Source organism: Cibotium barometz, chromosome 16 (genome assembly GCF_041138505.1).
Source record: "Cibotium barometz isolate CiBa-2024 chromosome 16, ASM4113850v1, whole genome shotgun sequence".
Classification (NCBI taxonomy): Eukaryota; Viridiplantae; Streptophyta; class Polypodiopsida; order Cyatheales; family Cibotiaceae; genus Cibotium; species Cibotium barometz.
Genome location: NC_141061.1, coordinates 2,409,240 through 2,429,728, shown reverse-complemented (window position 1 = coordinate 2,429,728; position 20,489 = coordinate 2,409,240). Strand labels below are relative to the sequence as shown.

The following is a 20,489-nucleotide window of genomic DNA, read 5'->3' as shown; positions in this document are numbered from 1 at the left end:
AAGAAAGAAAACTCCCTTTGCATCGGAATACAGAAAGAGATTAGTTTCTAGCTTGTCGCCTCGTAACACTCGGGAACAAATGGTTTATCAATAGGATAATCTTGATTCTTACTATCAATAATGGGAAGGCACCAAGAAAACTACATATGGGCAAGATTATTTTTTATCGAGAAGATTAAACTATGCTATTCCTTCCTCTCTTTTTGTGGAAAAAAGTGGTTTTATATAACAAAAAGATATTTGCCTACACACCACCTTCCCTCTAATCCATTAAAGTCATCTAGCAGGAATTTCCAAGAAGAGTCCCAACCAATACCCAAATGAAGAAAGAGAGAAAACTACATTTGGTGAAAGAAATTGTCTATGAAGAAGGTCAAGTGCTAGCCAGAATTTACCATCCCTTTCTATTATTTCTATCAAGAATATCAAATGTTAGCCAAACTCTACTATGGCTTTCTACTATCTGCCACAACAAAGAAAATTATATTTGGTTAGCATCATTTTCTATTACGAAGTTGATGCCTTAGCCAAACACTATTATTCCATTCTACTACTCAAGAAAGAAAACTCACTTTGGTCAAGATCATATTTAATCAAAGAAAGTTAAGCGTTATTTCTATCAATCAAGAAAGAAAACTATGTTTGGGCAAGTTCATTTTCTATTCCTTTGTAAAAGAAAACTATGTTTGGGCATATCGAAAAGGTCAAACTATGATAATCCTTCCTCTCTTTTTCTAGGAAAAAGTGATTTTATAGGACAAAAAAGATATTTGCCCTACACACCACCTTACCTCTTATTCATCACAACAATCATCTAGTAGGAATATCCAAGAGGAGTCCCCAATACCCACATGAACAAAGAGAGAAAACTACGCTTGGTGAAGTGTTAGTCAAAATGCACCACTCCTTTGTATTATTTCTATCAAGAATATCAAATGTTAGCCAAACTCTACTATTGCTTTCTACTAGTTGCCAAGAAAGAAAACCATATCTTGTTAGCATCATTTCCTATTAGGAAGTTGAAGCCTTAGCCACACTCTATTATTCCATTCTATTAGTCAAGAAAGAAAACTCCCTTTACATCGGAATACAAAAAGAGATTAGTTTCTAGCTTATCGTAACACTCGGGAACAAATGGTTTATCAATAGGATAATCTTGATTCTTACTATCAATAATGGAAGGGACTAAGAAAACTATGTTTGGCCAAGATTATTTTTTATCGAGAAGATCAAACTATGCTATTGGCTCTCTTTTTGTGGGATAAAAGTGATTTTGTATGACAAAAAAGATATTTTCCTACACACCATCTTCCATCTTATCCTCCAAAGTCATCTAGTAGGAATATCCAAGAAAAGTCCCCAATACGCAAATGAAGAAAGAGAGAAAACTACATTTGGTGAAGATCATTGTCTATGAAGAAGGTCAAGTGCTAGCCAGGCAGAATTTACCATTCCTTTCTATTATTTCTATCAAGAATATCAAATGTTAGCCAAACTCTACTATGGCTTTCTACTATCTGCCAAGAAAGAAAATTATATTTGGTTAGCATCATTTTCTATTAGAAAGTTGAAGCCTTAGCCAAACTCTATTACTCCATTCGATTATTCAAGAAAGAAAAGTCCCTCCGGTCAAGATCAATTTTAATCAAGAAAGCTGAGCGTTATTTCTACTAGTTGGGAACCCGTGCTCCGCACATCTTTAGAGGCTTCCAAAATCAAATTCTACCCAAACTCCGTCCTCCCTTTCTAGAACTTCCAAAATCTTGCCACGTGGCAACTTTGTGAAACTCTTCTAGATGAAAGATGAAAGAAAACTACGTTTAGTCAAGGTCATTGTCCATCAAGAAGTTCAAGCCCTCAAGCCAACAAACTCTACTATTAGTCAAGAAAAGTTTTACTGAGTTCAAGACACAGGCAAACTCTACAGACCCTCCAATATAAAAATAGCTAGTGGCGCTTTCTTCATTACGTTGTGGCAACCATGGCAGTTTCTCTTTGCAGCTCGGTACTCACCGGAACGTTAATGGATCATCCATTAAGCATGGCGGGAAAACGTCGAGGCAACTCAAAGGTCCGGTCTCAAGGTCATGGTGAGCTTGTCTACGAGTCCGCATTCGAGAATCAGTATAACCGCATTCAATTTCTTTTAAAGCTAATCAGTCTAAAGAAAACTGATGACAAAGGTGCGACCATGGACACCTCAGCATGGCCAGTACTGAGTACACCTCGAAAAATGCACATGTCAGCTTGTTGTCTTCAGAGAACATAATGCCAATATAAAGAGCAAAAGGCATATCGAAAAGGTCAAACTATGCTATTCCTTCCTCTCTTTTTCTAGGAAAAAGTGATTTAATAGGACAAAAAAGATATTTGTCCTACACACCACCTTACCTATTATCCATCACAGTCATCTAGTAGGAATATCCAAGAGGAGTCCCCAATACCCACATGAACAAAGAGAGAAAACTATGCTTGGTAAAGTGTTAGCTAGAATGCACCAATCCTTTGTATTATTTCTATTAAGAATATCAAATGCTAGCCAAACTCTACTATTGCTTTCGTTAGCATCATTTCCTATTAGGAAGTTGAAGCCTTGCCCACACTCTCTATTATTACATTCTATTAGTCAAGAAAGAAAACTCCCTTTGCATCAGAATACAAAAAGAGAATAGTTTCTAGCTTGTCACACTCGGGAACAAATGGTTTATCAATAGGATAATCTTGATTCGTACTATCAATAATGGGAAGGCACCAAGAAAACTACATTTGGACAAGACTATTTTTTATCGAGAAGATTAAACTATGCTATTCCTTCCTATCTTTTTGTGGGAAAAATTGATTTTATATGACAAAAAAAATATTTGCCTACACACCACCTTCCCTCTTATCCATCAAAGTCATCTAGCAGGAATTTCCAAGAAGAGTCCCCAATACCCAAATGAAGAAAGAGAGAAAACTAGATTTGGTGAAGATCATTGTCTATGTAGAAGGTCAAGTGCTAGCCAAAATTTACCATCCCTTTCTATTATTTCTATCAAGAATATCAAATGTTAGCCAAACTCTACTATTGCTTTCTACTATCTGCCAAGAAAGAAAATTATATTTGGTTAGCATCATTTTCTATTATGAAGTTGAAGCCTTAGCCAAACTCTATTATTCCATTCTACTAGTCAAGAAAGAAAAATCCCTTTGGTCAAGATCATATTTAATCAAAAAAAGCTAAGCGTTATTTCTATCAATCAAGAAAGAAAACTATGTTTGGGCAAGATCATTTTCTATTCCTTTGTAAAATAAAACTACGTTTGGGCATATCGAAAAGGACAAACTATGCTATTCCATCCTCTCTTTTTGTAGGAAAAAGTGATTTTACAGGTTAAAAAAGATATTTTCCCTACACACCACCTTACCTCTTATCCATCACAGTCATCTAGTAGGAATATCCAAGAGGAGTCCCCAATACCCACATGAACAAAGAGAGAAAAATACACTTGGTGAAGTGTTAGCCAGAATGCACCATTCCTTTGTATTATTTCTATCAAGAATATCAAATGTTAGCCAAACTCTACTATTGCTTTTTACTAGCTGCCAAGAAAGAAAACTATATTTTGTTGGCATCATTTCCTATTAAGAAGTTGAAGCCTTACCCACACTCTATTATTACATTCTATTAGTCAAGAAAGAAAACTCCCTTTGCATCGGAATACAAAAAGAATAGTTTCTAGCTTGTCGTAACACTCAGGAACAAATGGTTTATCAATAGGATAATCTTGATTCTTACTATCAATAATGGGAAGGCACCAAGAAAACTACGTTTGGACAAGATTATTTTTTACCGAGAAGATTAAACTATGCTATTCCTTCCTATCTTTTTGTGGGAAAAAGTGATTTTATATGACAAAAAAGATATTTGCCCACATAGCACCTTCCCTCTTGTCCATCAAAGTCATCTAGCAGGAATTTCCAAGAAGAGTCCCCAATACCCAAATGAAGAAAGAGAGAAAACTACATTTGTTCGTGAAGATCATTGTCTGTGAAGAAGGTCAAGCGCTAGCCAGAATTTACCATCCCTTTCTATTATTTCTATCAAGAATATCAAATGTTAGCCAAACTCTACTATCGCTTTCTACTATCTACCAAGAAAGAAAATTATATTTGGTTAGCATCATTTTCTATTATGAATTTGAAGCCTTAGCCAAACTCTATTATTCCATTCTACTAGTCAAGAAAGAAAACTCCATTTGGTCAAGATAATATTTAATCGAAAAAAGCTAAGCGTTATTTCTATCAATCAAGAAAGAAAACTATGTTTGGGCATGATCCTTTGTAAAAGAAAACTATGTTTGGGCATATTGAAAAGGTCAAACTATGCTATTTCTTCCTCTCTTTTTCCAGGAAAAAGTGATTTTATAGGACAAAAAATATGTTTCCCTACACACCACCTTACCTCTTATCCATCACAATATCGAAGAGGAGTCCCCAATTCCCACATGAACAAAGAGAGAAAACTACGCTTGGTGAAATGTTAGCCACTCCAGAATGCACCATTCCTTTGTATTATTTCTATCAAGAATATCAAATGTTAGCCAAACACGACTATAGCTTTCTACTAGTTGTTTTGCCAAGAAAGAAAACTATATTTTGTTAGCATCATTTCCTATTAGGAAGTTGAAGCCTTACTCACACTCTATTATTCCATTCTATTAGTCGAGAAAGAAAACTCCCTTTGCATCGGGATACAGAAAGAGACGAGTTTCTAGCTTGTCACACTTGGGAACAAATGGTTTATCAATAGGATAATCTTGATTCTTACTATCAATAATGGGAAGGCACCAAGAAAACTACATTTGGGCAAAATTATTTTTTATCGAGAAGATTAAAATATACTATTCCTTCCTCTCTCTTTGTGGGAAAAAGTGATTTTATATAACAAAAAGATATTTGCCTACACACCACCTTCCCTCTAATCCATTAAAGTCATCTAGCAGGAATTTCCAAGAAGAGTCCCCAATACCCAAATAAAGAAAGAGAGAAAACTACATTTGGTGAAGATCGTTGTCTATGAAGAAGGTCAAGTGCTAGCCAGAATTTACCATCCTATTTCTATCAAGAATATCAAATGTTTGCCAAACTCTACTATGGCTTTCTACTATCTGCCAAACAAAGAAAATTATATTTGGTTAGCATCATTTTCTATTACGAAGTTGATGCCTTAGCCAAACACTATTATTCCATTCTACTACTCAAGAAAGAAAACTCCCTTTGGTCAAGATCATATTTAATCAAAAAAAGCTAAGCGTTATTTCTATCAATCAAGAAAGAAAACTATGTTTGGGCAAGTTAATTTTCTATTCCTTTGTAAAAGAAAACTATGTTTGGGCATATCGAAAAGGTCAAACTATGATAATCCTTCCTCTCTTTTTCTAGGAAAAAGTGATTTTATAGGACAAAAAAGATATTTGCCCTACATACCACCTTACCTCTTATTCATCACAACAATCATCTAGTCCCCAATACCCACATGAACAAAGAGAGAAAACTACGCTTGGTGAAGTGTTAGTCAAAATGCACCATTCCTTTGTATTATTTCTATCAAGAATATCAAATGTTAGCCAAACTCTACTATTGCTTTCTACTAGTTGCCAAGAAAGAAAACCATATTTTGTTAGCATCATTTCCTATTGGGAAGTTGAAGCCTTAGCCACACTCTATTATTCCATTCTATTAGTCAAGAAAGAAAACTCCCTTTGCATCGGAATACAGAAAGAGATTAGTTTCTAGCTTGTCGCCTCGTAACACTCGGGAACAAATGGTTTATCAATAGGATAATCTTGATTCTTACTATCAATAATGGGAAGGCACCAAGAAAACTACATATGGGCAAGATTATTTTTTATCGAGAAGATTAAACTATGCTATTCCTTCCTCTCTTTTTGTGGAAAAAAGTGGTTTTATATAACAAAAAGATATTTGCCTACACACCACCTTCCCTCTAATCCATTAAAGTCATCTAGCAGGAATTTCCAAGAAGAGTCCCAACCAATACCCAAATGAAGAAAGAGAGAAAACTACATTTGGTGAAAGAAATTGTCTATGAAGAAGGTCAAGTGCTAGCCAGAATTTACCATCCCTTTCTATTATTTCTATCAAGAATATCAAATGTTAGCCAAACTCTACTATGGCTTTCTACTATCTGCCACAACAAAGAAAATTATATTTGGTTAGCATCATTTTCTATTACGAAGTTGATGCCTTAGCCAAACACTATTATTCCATTCTACTACTCAAGAAAGAAAACTCACTTTGGTCAAGATCATATTTAATCAAAGAAAGTTAAGCGTTATTTCTATCAATCAAGAAAGAAAACTATGTTTGGGCAAGTTCATTTTCTATTCCTTTGTAAAAGAAAACTATGTTTGGGCATATCGAAAAGGTCAAACTATGATAATCCTTCCTCTCTTTTTCTAGGAAAAAGTGATTTTATAGGACAAAAAAGATATTTGCCCTACACACCACCTTACCTCTTATTCATCACAACAATCATCTAGTAGGAATATCCAAGAGGAGTCCCCAATACCCACATGAACAAAGAGAGAAAACTACGCTTGGTGAAGTGTTAGTCAAAATGCACCACTCCTTTGTATTATTTCTATCAAGAATATCAAATGTTAGCCAAACTCTACTATTGCTTTCTACTAGTTGCCAAGAAAGAAAACCATATCTTGTTAGCATCATTTCCTATTAGGAAGTTGAAGCCTTAGCCACACTCTATTATTCCATTCTATTAGTCAAGAAAGAAAACTCCCTTTACATCGGAATACAAAAAGAGATTAGTTTCTAGCTTATCGTAACACTCGGGAACAAATGGTTTATCAATAGGATAATCTTGATTCTTACTATCAATAATGGAAGGGACTAAGAAAACTATGTTTGGCCAAGATTATTTTTTATCGAGAAGATCAAACTATGCTATTGGCTCTCTTTTTGTGGGATAAAAGTGATTTTGTATGACAAAAAAGATATTTTCCTACACACCATCTTCCATCTTATCCTCCAAAGTCATCTAGTAGGAATATCCAAGAAAAGTCCCCAATACGCAAATGAAGAAAGAGAGAAAACTACATTTGGTGAAGATCATTGTCTATGAAGAAGGTCAAGTGCTAGCCAGGCAGAATTTACCATTCCTTTCTATTATTTCTATCAAGAATATCAAATGTTAGCCAAACTCTACTATGGCTTTCTACTATCTGCCAAGAAAGAAAATTATATTTGGTTAGCATCATTTTCTATTAGAAAGTTGAAGCCTTAGCCAAACTCTATTACTCCATTCGATTATTCAAGAAAGAAAAGTCCCTCCGGTCAAGATCAATTTTAATCAAGAAAGCTGAGCGTTATTTCTACTAGTTGGGAACCCGTGCTCCGCACATCTTTAGAGGCTTCCAAAATCAAATTCTACCCAAACTCCGTCCTCCCTTTCTAGAACTTCCAAAATCTTGCCACGTGGCAACTTTGTGAAACTCTTCTAGATGAAAGATGAAAGAAAACTACGTTTAGTCAAGGTCATTGTCTATCAAGAAGTTCAAGCCCTCAAGCCAACAAACTCTACTATTAGTCAAGAAAAGTTTTACTGAGTTCAAGACACAGGCAAACTCTACAGACCCTCCAATATAAAAATAGCTAGTGGCGCTTTCTTCATTACGTTGTGGCAACCATGGCAGTTTCTCTTTGCAGCTCGGTACTCACCGGAACGTTAATTGATCCATTAAGCATGGCGGGAAAACGTCGAGGCAACTCAAAGGTCCGGTCTCAAGGTCATGGTGAGCTTGTCTACGAGTCCGCATTCGAGAATCAGTATAACCGCATTCAATTTCTTTTAAAGCTAATCAGTATCGCATTCCATTTTTTCTTTTGCTGATCAGTATTGCGTTCAATTTTGAGCTCTTGCTCGCTAGCTTGTTGGGCTCTCTCTCTCTCTCTCTCTCTCTCTCTGTGGCTCGTTTGCTGGTCGGGCTGTCTTATAGCCACGATTCCCTCCCCTCTCCCTCTCTCTCTCTCTCTCTCTCTGCCTCGCTTGCCAGTTGGGCTGTCGTGTATAGGCGCTAACTTTCTGTCTCCCTCGTTTTCTGGTCGGGCTGTCATGTAGCCACGCTTCCCCCTCTCTCTCTCTGCCTCTCTTGCCGCAGTTGACAGAATAGGTTGATGCAGGAGCTTCGACCCCATGGCAAATCACAAATATCGGAAGACCCAAATTATTATCGTCTACAAGCAGGGCCACACCTCCTCTAGCAGCCGGCGCATCTACCTTATACGGTACTGATAGCTTCTTGCAGCTCGAAGGAGCCCCAATTTCAATGGAGCCGTTTTGGAAGAAAATACCTCTTTTTGAACACGTTTCACAAGATGAATTCTTAAACTATAAGTGGCAATTGGCGAACACCTTACGAAAAGAGGAGGAGATTGTGAAGTTTTTGGAGAGTGTTATCCCTTATGATGATACAAGCAGGGATGATATCTTGGAGGGAATGCGTACATCGCCAATGAGTGTGTCTCTCACACCCTATGTGCTATCGTGCATGGATTGGACAAATGTATCACAAGATCCCTTGCGCAAGCAGTTTCTGCCCATGCACTCACAGCGGCTTCCCGACCACCCCATGCTCAAATTCGATTCGTTGGCAGAACAGGTATATAGCAGCTACGCAATTCAACTCCAACTCCTCCTCCTCCATCACTTATCATACATGCTAGAAGGAAGAAGCAACTAGCATGAGTTACTTTATTATATTTTGAAGATATAATTCAAGGTATAGCTATGCATGAGTATAATGCTAAAATGTATAAACTACGAGTTACTTCCTTATATAGTGAGGATATAATTGAAGATATAATCATGCATGCATGACTATCATGTACTTAAAGGTATAAAGTGCTAGTTACTTCTTTATAGTTTGAAGGTTTGATACTTAGGTTGGAGCCTCCATAGGTTAAGGTCGTTACAGGATTATTCCATCATGGTATAATGAGTTGAAAGGGAGAACATAATTTCATGTGGGATAAAAAATCACGATTGGTCCAAATCTTGGAAATGCATGAGTTTTTATCTTCCATCTCAAGCTATATAAAGAGCTCATGGATTTTGTGGTAGAAAAATGGAAAAAAGGTAGGAGACACCAGATGATGTTGCTACTCTTCTTGCATATATCACATTTCTCATTTTCAACAAAACTCTCCAATGGAGTAACCCCATTAGGTGGTTAGAAAGAAAGGGTATCAATCCATGACAAGGGTGTAATCCTAATAACTAGATTCCCCCAATTTGTAATCATGTTAGCTAGTGAGAAAGAAAGGTTATCAATCCATGGCAACCATGACAAGGGTGTACTATAATCTTGCTAGTTAGTGTTCTTTTTTAAAAAGGACCCCGTCTATATTTATAGCAAAAGATTGCAACCCTCCCCCCTTTTAAATCCTCTTCACCAATGTTCCTTTCTCCTCTTCTTTAAGGATCAATTTATATACATATACATACATACATACATATGTATGTATGTATGTATGTATGTATGTATGTATGTATGTATATATATATATATATATATATATATATATATATATATATATATATATATATAATCTTTGAAAAGGTTCCAATGGAGATAGCCTAGCGGCGGTAAGGTGTTGAAGTCCCAAGCATGAGGTGCTGGATTCAAGACTTGCTGGCTATTCACAGCAGCATGAAGGCACACAAGCACAAAAGATCCAAAAAATATATATTTGAAAAGGCATATTTTTAGTCATATGTAATATTAACAAAAAATTCCAAGAATATGTGACAAGGTGTCCTATAATTCCAATAATCCCAAAAAACTATGACAATGGAGTAACCTTGTTAGTTAGTTAGAAAGAAAGGATATCAATCTATGTCAAGGGTAAGAAAGGATATCAATCTATGTCAAGGGTGTAATACATGATCTTGTTAGTTATAATGATTGAATTAATCTAGTAGAGTAGCTTTGTTAGCTTGAAAGAAAGAAAGACCAAGCAATGACAAGGGTGTACTATACAACCCTTTCAAAATGCTGTTAATATTTTCGATGTAATTTTCATCTCATGTGCAGAGTGACTCTCCAGTACCTGGAATTGTTCATCGCTACCCTGATAAAGCTTTATTTCTTGCCACATCTATGTGTCCAATATATTGCAGGTTTGGTTTTTTTACTAGGAACTTACAAATGGAACATGTGTGTTCTCCACATGTTTCCTCACATAATATAGTTGCACTAGTGTAAATAATATTTTTTACAATTGAATATTTTCTGTTGAAGCATTTTTTTTGTGATGAAATTAACATTTTCTATCTTTACGTAGGTTTTGCACCAGAAGCTATAGCATAGGGGAAGAAACTCAAGTGCTACAAAAACAACATTTCATGCCTAACAAAGAACGTTGGCAAAATTGTTTCAAATACATTACTTCATGTCATAGGCTTGAGGATGTTCTTATAAGTGGAGGTGACACATTCTTCTTAACATCGGAAGATATTGAACTCATTGGCAACACATTGTTGTCAATTCCTCACATTCGTCGCATAAGGTGAATTTAGCTTAATCAAATCTCTTTTGTTTCATGCATTTGATATGGGAGTCTCTCACAATGATCATCCCACCTCCAATAACTTAAAAAATAATTACTTTGGGGGGTAGATCAATGCAGATGTACACACTTGTGATAGATTAGGAAATATGATTTAACTTGATTAGGTCAAGATAAACACAATAATTTAACTTGATGAGGACAAGATAAACATAATAACAAGTTCACTAGTCTAGATAATTTTCTCTTAATAGTTCCATCTAAATATAGGTTTGAATGAAGCTTCTAGATCCATGCAAGGACGTCTTAACTCTTAGTGTAATACATGTGACTCCACACTGCATGTGGCTACAACTAAGCATATGTTTAGCACCTAGCATGTGTCTCATAAATGTTTCTCCACCTTGCCACATTTCTTCACTTACATTCATCTTCACGAAATCAAAATTAGGAGAACTTTTACCTCCCCTCAACCACCATCAATAGGAGAACTTTTACCTCTCCTCAACCACCATTAATAGGATAACACCATGCCCCCCCTTTAAGTATAAACAATAAGTCTTGCCTCATGACACATACATGACTGAGTGAACTTTTGTCACCTAAACACATATGCATACACAATACTTTACACCTCCCCTTTGGAGATACACGTGTCTCGACATCTTCTCTTCAAACCCCTACATTTCCATTACTCGTAGGTGAGAGTGATGTAGGTTAATGGTCGAAACCTCGTCAAAACTCTTGCTTGATCGCATGCTGCACACACCGTAGGGCCACTCTACACCAAAGTGAGACAAAATTGGCACCAATCCAAGCACTAAAATTCTCTACCTTAGAGGAACCCATTTATATCTTTCATGTATCTAATATGAACCTTGAGAAGAAAACACGAGTTTTCACACACAATCAGTTTTGCTCTTTTCACTTACAACCATTTTAGAACAAATGTTTGGGCATGGCAGTTAAACACAATGCCACTTCTAATTAAAAGAGTACCTTGGTTGAACCTTCATGTTCTTATTTTTGTTTAACTACAAAACATATAATGAGTTTGGTAACAAATTTCTGTTTAACTATAAAACATATAAAGAGTTTGGTAACAAGTTTTTTTTTAATGATACATCATGATATACAAGTCAATGATGATACCCAAGTACATGGTGCAGTCCATGTCAATGAAGTATTGTAGCTAGTGCACAAGTTGATGAGGAACACCCAACAATGATGGTTATGTATGATGAGTACAAGAGTTTTATTGCCATGTGAATAGCCTCCCTAGGTGTGAAAGCTCTTTTATAACATACCAACTAAGGGTTTATAGTTTAGCCCTTTTGTCAAAGTTTACACCCAACTTTTTATTGGTTATAATCCTTGGAGTTTTCTCCAAGCCACACAAAAGAAGGGAGATGGAACTTCTTGGCCAGTGTTAGCTTGTTGCAATCATAAGAAGTGACAATGTGTGATGTGCTACTACACCAAGAGGAACAAATAGTCGCTCGTCAATTGGCTAATAGTTTGCAAAGGCAAGATAGAGTTTGAGCTACCACATGCAGAAGGGCTATCAATTTTGAGGAGGTCAATGTTAAAGAAGCTACCATTCAACTACTACATCGAAAGGTCTCATGTAAATTGCTATTATAGGAATTGATGTAGCTTAGCAAAGGAGTATTATGAATCATGAGAATCAAAGCAAATGCACACATCATGGATGATTAGGAAATATGGTTAAATCCTCTATTAGGACAAGCTAAACACAATGATAAGTACACTAATATTACTTAAGATAATATTTTCATAATAAATCCATTAATCTAAAACCCATCAAGTACATCAATATATAGCTCCAAATGAAGCTTCTAGATTCTTAGTTATCTCACAATTTTTGACTCATAAATGTTTATCCACATTTCTACATTCACTAGCTTATATTCATCTCATCTAAATCATCCTTACATAACCATTCAACATTAGGATAATTGTTGACGCTCCTCAATCATTAATAGGAGAACGCAATGCCTCTCTTAATATACAAATAGTGAGAACACTTGCCTACAGAGGATCAACTTAATTTGTGCCTCCCAAATACATACGAAAACCCAACATGTTAACATGAAGCCTATTGTTCACATACATTTTTAAAACGAGAGATAATACCTTGTTTTCTTTTATCTTCTTTGGTCCATAGTATATTATTTTTCTTTACAAATATTTCCTAGCAATGGGCCTCATTTAGAGGCATTTTATGAGAAAGAAACCAATGCTACATTTGAAAGAGAACAAAAAAGAATGACATACAAATTTCAATCAATAAGTATATTACATCTAAAAATCATATTCGTGTAAACAATATCATACCTTGGTCCTTCATTCTATGACCAAGTACGAATGGGTTCTTTGGTTACAATATAATAAATATATAGACTCTAATATAGTTTGCATGGCTAAGATAAATGAGATCTCTCTCTCTCTCTCTCTCTCTCTCTCTCTCTCTCTCTCACACACACACACACACACACACACACACAAACACAAAGAGGGGGGTGCGTATGCGTGTGTCATATAGAAGCTTGGACCTTAGAATCTATGAAGTTCTTTAAAAGAGCAATACTAAGCGTGTGTCTTTAACATTTAGAGATGTGTAACATATTAATCATGGGTTTTGTGTTGACACTTGATGTGAGAAATTTTATCTATTGCTCAATGACATTTTATCTATTGCTCAATGACATTTTAAAAGTTTCCTATTATTTTGCACCATTGGCCATTCCTCTTTAAGCATTCAAATTATTTTGAACACCTTATAAATGATTTTCCTATGTCCTACAAGTACTTGTTCATTTATCGTCCACCCCTATAGTTCTTCATTTCTATTCTACTACCATACACCATGCTTTCTTCATGTATGATCAATGTTTCTTCATATACCCTTGCACCACCCTCCCTTATTATCTTGATATTTTGAAAGGAAAAAATGATGAATCTACATGAAATATTACATATTTTCTAAAGAGGTCGCAACAAAAGTTAAAATGTAACTTTGCTTTTGAATGCATTCAGATTTGCAACGCGGGGCTTGACTGCAGCACCGATGCGTTTCCTAAGCGATAAGCATTGGACTAATGCACTCTTAAATGTGGTGAAGAAGGGTCAAAGACTAGGAAAGCATGTATCTATTCAAGTGCATTTCAATCACCCAAATGAGATCACTTGGGTCACAGAGCTGGTAGCCCTTCGACTTTTTTCACTAGGAATAACTCTACGCAATCAAACACCTTTGCTCAAGGGTATTAATGATTCAGTTTCTACCATGTCAATACTCATTCGTAAGATAGCATATCTCAACATTCAACCTTATTACGTTTTTCAAGGCCACATGGTAAAAGGTAAGAATTGAAACTCTCTTCTCTATGGTTATGTATGTGTGTTTTATTTACATTTGAATATATTAATTTGTAATTAAATATTAGTGTACATGGACCTTGATAGTGAGAATACTATCATGGATTATTGGACTTTTACAGGGGTGGAGGACTTGCGTACACCATTGTCAGTCATCTTGCACTTGGAGAAGCACATTCAAGGGACCATCTCTGGATATTATACTCCTAAATTTATGGTAGACTTGCCTGGTGGTGGTGGAAAGCGATTAGCTTGCTCTTTTGGCTATTATGATCCTGTGATAGGGATTTCAGAATTCACAGCACCTGGAGTAAAGGATGGTCTTAAGTTTTTGTACTATGATCCTCTACATGCTCTCCCTCTAGAGATTCAACAGAAGTGGTTGCAAGGTTGTATGCCTTGATACTAGGCACCACAAATGTTTTCAACCGCTTCAAAAGTGAGCATGCTTATGGTTGATCCTATGGAAATTCCATGAATAATTAGTTCTAGTAATAAAGCACTAAAATCACGATAGAAAACTATGATTTTCTTTTCTTCTTTTTTTGGCACTAAAAGAGAAACCCACACCTTTTCACCCCTTTTCGATATGGCATGTTTAAATATATGTAACTATCAATATCATACACTACAATACGTCAGGGCATAACAACGTTTTATGCTTTTGAGATATCAGGGAATTATGTCACTGCTCAACATGCGACCATAACATTGAAATTTCACCGCTGAGAGAAGCGATAATAGTAGCGCGAAACTTCGCTGCTATACTGTAATTTCGCTACTCATAGCAGACAGTAGTAGCAAGATTTTGCTGCTATTCTCGTTGCATAAAATTTCAAAGAGTTGTTAAGTGTGCTGAATTTAAGTTATACATGTCACATACATATAGAAAATGATTATAGTTTTAAAACAACATCCATGAGAACCCTTAAAGCCATGTTTCGAGCAAAAAAATAAAGATAGTTGAAAACTTTTAAATAGAAACAATGTCAAGATCATGAATCTATCCCATCTTGTAATAGATCCATATGTGTTGCTTCATCAATGTCTATATATAATGGAAGCTCAATGAAAAGATGGGGTTCCATATCAATATCACTGTCATTATCTAAGGAAGCATTGTCATGATCGATAGGTGATTCATCATCTTCTTCGGATTGATGTTCCTCATGCTCTTGATCAGCCTCCTCTAAATTGTTTTCTTCCAATGAGTCGATTTGAGACTTGCACCTCATCCAGAGATTTGACCTCAACATCTTGATCTTGAAAGATATGTTTTGAATGAGGAGAAACTTGTATAACATACCACCAATTTGGATCAATTCAATTGGCATGAAACACAACCTAAAATCACAAAGAAAAGGGGTTACACTTTTATTATACTACATCAAGATTTACCGATGATTGGTTGGGTTACTAACTTCTTGTGATAATGTTGAGGTAGTACGAAAGTATCTTTCTCATTAGATTTACTAGTGATTGGTTGGCTTACTAACCTGTTATGAGACAGTGTTGAGGTAGTACAAAAGTATCTTTCTCATCAAATTTATCGGTGATTGATTGGGTTACTAACGTGTTGTGACAGTGTTGAGGTAGTATAAAAGTATCTTTCTCATCATTCCAAAACTTGATGGAATCAATTTGAAAGAACCCATTTGGATGTTTCTTCACTCACGGTTGCTTGAGCACCTCTATATATCACCTTGAACCATTTCACATCAAAGATGATAGACTAAATGCTCTAAACTGTTAGAAATACGCCAAAATATCATGTAACATTAGGAATACAGGCATCCGGTCATTAGGTTTATAGAGAACTTGGTGTGAACCCTCTAGGTGTGAACAACCTCTTAGTTAGAGTCGGGGTTGTTGCAAGGTCAGGGTGTCCAGTTTTATCCAGTTTATGCTGGACTGGGACAATGCTTAGAGAGCAAATTTGGGAGAGAAAGGTACTTCAAATGATAAAGCAACTAATAGAAAATACACATACACCTAAATTAACCCAATATAGCTTAAATTAATATAAATTAGTCTAATTTTAATCAAAAATATGATGGAATGATTAAAAATAATCTCTCCATACTTAGAGTGATCCAGATTTTTTTCCATATATGCACCATTACAAGTACACTAGTCTCTATAAGATTTTTTTCCATATATGCACCATTACAAGTACACTAGTCCCTATAAGATAATTTATATCAAAAATAAAATTTTACTAATTAGATTATTAATATTTACAGGCCTTCTAATAGCCTATAAGAATTTTGAAAAAAAGATAATTAAAAATCCAACCATTGGATTTGTAATTTTTACTAAGCACCACATTCTACTAATGTCTCACTATCCACCATTCTTTTGATCTACAAGATTAAGCATTTTAAGTGGTAGTTATTGTGGGTGCAAGAAGTGGCATATATTATAACACTTTAAAGACCTTGAAATATTTAAAGAAAATAGAGAGAGCTTAAAATTTTCTCAAAAATCAAGTTAAGATCTATATTATGTGAAGATATAAGGTCCAAAGTAGGAATCTCATATGAGTTTATATGTAAAACATATTATCATTTTATGGAATCAGTCCAAATTTGGGACAAGGTATATACATTGACTTTGTACCTAAGGAAATGAGAACTTTTGACTATCTAATGCTTAATCAAATTATGCAACTGTATTTCCAACTTTGCATGTGATGTTCCAACATAAGAACTTGAAAGGAAATTCATTCGCTCGTTAGCTAGGAGAGATTGGCCACTAAAACTAAACAAATGCCTGTTTTTTAATTGTTTACAGGGAGCCTGAGTGGACAAACCTGGGCACCATGATCCTGTAACCACTTGTCAAAATGCTTGTTTTTTAATTGTTTACAGGGAGCCTGAGTGGACAAACCTGGGCACCGCAACCACTTGTCAAAAGATAGGGTTTGATGCCTATAAAAGGGTATTACATACTTGGTGGTTCATTCATCTCTCATATCATTCATAATATAATCACCTTATGTTGTGCCCAACTTGCTGTCTCTTTTCTCTCTTCTTCTTCTTCCTCCTCAACCATGGAGAGATTTCATCCTCCATTGCTCCATGGTTGAACCTATGATTGCCAACATGGTATCAAAGCCATGCTTCTTAGTGATTCATGCTTAATCGTTGCTCATCTCATCACATTTCCTAGTCTTGATTAGTGAGAAATTAGCCATTTTATTATTTTTCCTCTTCCTTGCAAAAGACAGCTTCATCAATGAAAATTGGTGCCTACAACTAGTGATGTTCTAATTGCTCTTGGGGATCACCCATTGGGTCAAAAAGCTATGCACAGCCCAAATCATGAAGCAAAATGATCAAAGAAGGAGGAGATTCAAGAAAATCAACATTTTTAGCTTTCTGTCATTAAGCAAGTAATTAGTGCTAGTTCTACTCATCAATTAGTGTCATCAAGGGTTTAATCATACCATTGGGGACTTGCTATTTCTTTCCAAAGCATCATATTGAGAAAGCCCCTTGATTTTGCCTTCCGAGACAGTGCTCTCTAAATCAGGGTATTTTCTACTCAAATACAAAAAATTGCTTTCATGAATACCTTAATTAGTGCTAATCATCTGAGGGTTTTAGGGCCATTAATGGTTCATATCTCACATTCAAGTGTTGCTAAACCTCAGTGAAGCATCAAATCAGATTTTTCCCTTGACTTGAGTGGTCAATTTGTTAATCCAAAATCGAGTATAAATTTGTATCAGTGTTGTTTGGGATAATGGGATTTCTAAGCTTATATGCTTCATGTATCGCATCTATCATGCTCATAAATCATTTGTACAAGGGCAAGCCATTGGCCATAAGGCTAAGACCTCCTTAAGCAAATTCAATGCATTATCACATGAAAGGGACATGCATCATCATCATGTCAAGCTTTATGAACACATTGAGAATATGATCCGTCTTTGCCTACATGGATTTCATTACACAATGAAATCAAGGATGAAGAAGACCAAGGGCTACATCAACATCAAGATCTACATCAACATGAGGAAGATCAAGAGAAACATTGACATTACGAGCTACATCAAGAAGATCTTCATTGGCATATTGGTCATCAAGGGGGGACTCTCCCTTTATTTCTAAATTTCTATTTTATGTTGAGTCAAGGGTTCTCTGCCTGGGTCATCCCCCAAAATATGAATCTTTTAGACTTTTTGGGTTTGTTATATAGCCTTGATGTTATAAAAGGCATATGTGGCTTCCTAAACTAGCCAAGGCCGGCCCACCTGTGGTGACCCCTCTAATATTCTAAGTGAATTGTAGTCATAACTAGAATTCTAGCATCTGTCGTCATTGACTGGCATTGTAAACCACCATGAGTAAGACCTACGAGCACTTGGATGGTCATCACATAAATAGCTTTAGAAGCAGTAACTAGAGTTAGCATTGACATCATAGTAGCCATGGATATTTTGTTGAGGGAGGGTGTTAGAAATACACCAAAATATCATGTGACATTAGGGATATGGACATCCGGTTATTAGGTTTACAACTTGATGTGAACACTCTAACTTGGTGTGAACACTCTAGGTATGAACAACCTCTTAGTTAGAGTCAAAAGATTTGGTTCAATGTCTATACAAGGGTGAGAAAAGGGTGTTGTACTTGGTGGTTCATTTATATCATTCATAATACAATCACATTATGTTGTGCCCAACTTGCTCTCTCTTCTTCTTCCTCCTCAACCCATGGAGAAATTTCATCCTCCATAGATCCATGGTTGAGCCTATGATTTCCAACATAAACCCAACCTCAAGAATATCTTGAATAGTGTCCTCTATGACATTGGTATCATGTCTATTAGCTCGACTTTCTTGCTCAAAAGTTACCATCACACCACAATCAAATGTGTTTCTTTTAGAATCCACACGCTCCGTGCAAAAATACCTTCCCTCTGACCATATTACATTATACCGTTTGTACTAACATTAAACAAAAGCATGACATTTAGTATAGTGAATTAAACAACGTATATAACGATCGAAGCATGAGAAAGAGATGAAGAATATACTTACTTGAGGTCACATCCTTGTGCATACTCATGCTCTTCTCTTGTGATCATCTCTCCATTTTTTGATGCCATCGATATTGCCATACAAAGCCATTATGTATTAATCACATTTGGTAGAGGTTCTAATTTGGTAGAGGTTCTAAGAGCCGAGCGGGAATGGAAAGTGTTGATTTGCTCTTTTGAAAGCTCTTCTCTCATCATGTCGTCTATTGATTGCATCCTTATATCTCCCAAGCCACTTCTCCATCATGGGAATATTTAGAATGCAGAATGTATTCACCTTTTGGTGTAATACTTCATCCAGTGTTCGTTGCCAAGATGCCAATGGGAGAAGGCTATGAAGCCTATTGGCACTAAAGAAGAGGTCAAGGTATCCTTTTTGCAAGGAAGCCGATTCGCAAGACAAGGGTTTCCACATGAAATATGTTTTTGTATTCAAGATGTCTACAAAAGGACTTGCCCCTGGTGTAGATCTTGTAAATAGGATGAGAAGAGATGGAAATGGTGACCTCAACATGGCATGGGTTCAATCTGACCATACTCATAGAGTACTAGAATGGGTCACTATGGCATGCCATGTGTATGATCCAAGGTAAGATTACTTATCACTATATCAAATAAATAGTTTGTGTTAAAAAAATAATATATTTGGATGGAGTTGACATTTTTTTTGTGCCCAAGAGTTGATGACTATTGTGACATGTGAGATGAAGGAGGAAGATGAGACAAGCCAAATATTGTTTCGGGATATGCTTAATGAGACCATGAAGTAGTGTGGCTACAATAGTGCAAACTTCTATGGCTTCACGACAGACGAGGCACATGCAAATTGGAGAGCAGTGAGAGGAGTATATAATGGAGACCCTGAAAGGATTATGGATGGTAGAGAAAGGTCATGTCTATTCCATTGGGAACAAAGTCTACACCAATATACCAAGAACTACATAAAAAAGGATTTGCATGAAGAACATGTATTTATGTGTCAAGAATGGAGAACTTGCAGAACCAAAGATGAGGCCCTTGCCCAAATGTAAGTGATAAGGAAATGGTGGAGAGGAGGAGTAGCTCAAGATAAAAAGAGCATTTCAGCACTAGATATTTGGCTATGTTGGTGGGGTGTGAGGATACCCCATTAGGGGAATCTCATGTCTATGGTAAATCCTTCCTTGATTTTTATTGGATAGAAAATCATTTTTTTGTATTTTTTTTTGGGTATTTCCTTAATTACTCTTTTGTTCAAGTGAAAAAAGCCCACTAGAAGAGGCACACACTCCAAGAACAAATCTAGCTGAGAGTATGCATGGAAGCTAGTTAGCTAGAGAGGGAAATAAGCAAAAGATCCCTTTATATAATGCATCTGTATATCTGATATGGCAAATTATTTATTGAGAATGCAAAACAATATGCTTATATGAATGGCAAGTATGTGGGAGATGGTTCTAGTTTAGAGGCCT

The 20,489-nt window shown here is 36.0% G+C and overlaps 1 protein-coding gene across 3 annotated transcripts; it reads left to right on the top strand.

Annotated features, from left to right (window-relative positions):
• Positions 1-1,961: 1,961 nt before the first annotated feature.
• On the top strand, positions 1,962-14,499 carry LOC147630261 (uncharacterized). 3 transcript variants are annotated; one of them, XM_086810101.1, is made up of 6 exons: positions 1,962-2,090; positions 8,203-8,681; positions 10,116-10,201; positions 10,366-10,590; positions 13,651-13,976; positions 14,115-14,499. In XM_086810101.1, the coding sequence occupies exons 1-6, from the start codon at positions 1,982-1,984 to the stop codon at positions 14,393-14,395; spliced, it is 1,506 nt and encodes a 501-aa protein (XP_086666227.1). In that variant the 5' UTR covers positions 1,962-1,981; the 3' UTR covers positions 14,396-14,499. The 3 variants fall into 3 exon arrangements, with proteins under 3 accessions (XP_086666227.1, XP_086666228.1, XP_086666229.1); XM_086810102.1 differs by lacking the exon at positions 1,962-2,090 and adding an exon at positions 7,663-7,814 and having other exon boundaries at positions 14,115-14,496; XM_086810103.1 differs by lacking the exon at positions 1,962-2,090 and adding an exon at positions 7,687-7,808.
• Positions 14,500-20,489: the final 5,990 nt, after the last annotated feature.

What these genes read in the sequence shown, in the direction of transcription:
- LOC147630261 (XM_086810101.1), top strand. Translation starts at nt 1,982, where the DNA reads ATGGCAGTTTCTCTTTGCAGCTCGGTACTCACCGGAACGTTAATGGAT. An exon ending in GGTCCGGTCTCAAGGTCATG is followed by an intron (nt 2,091 to 8,202) that starts GTGAGCTTGTCT and finishes AGGTTGATGCAG; the next exon opens with GAGCTTCGACCCCATGGCAA. An exon ending in TCAAGGCCACATGGTAAAAG is followed by an intron (nt 13,977 to 14,114) that starts GTAAGAATTGAA and finishes GGACTTTTACAG; the next exon opens with GGGTGGAGGACTTGCGTACA.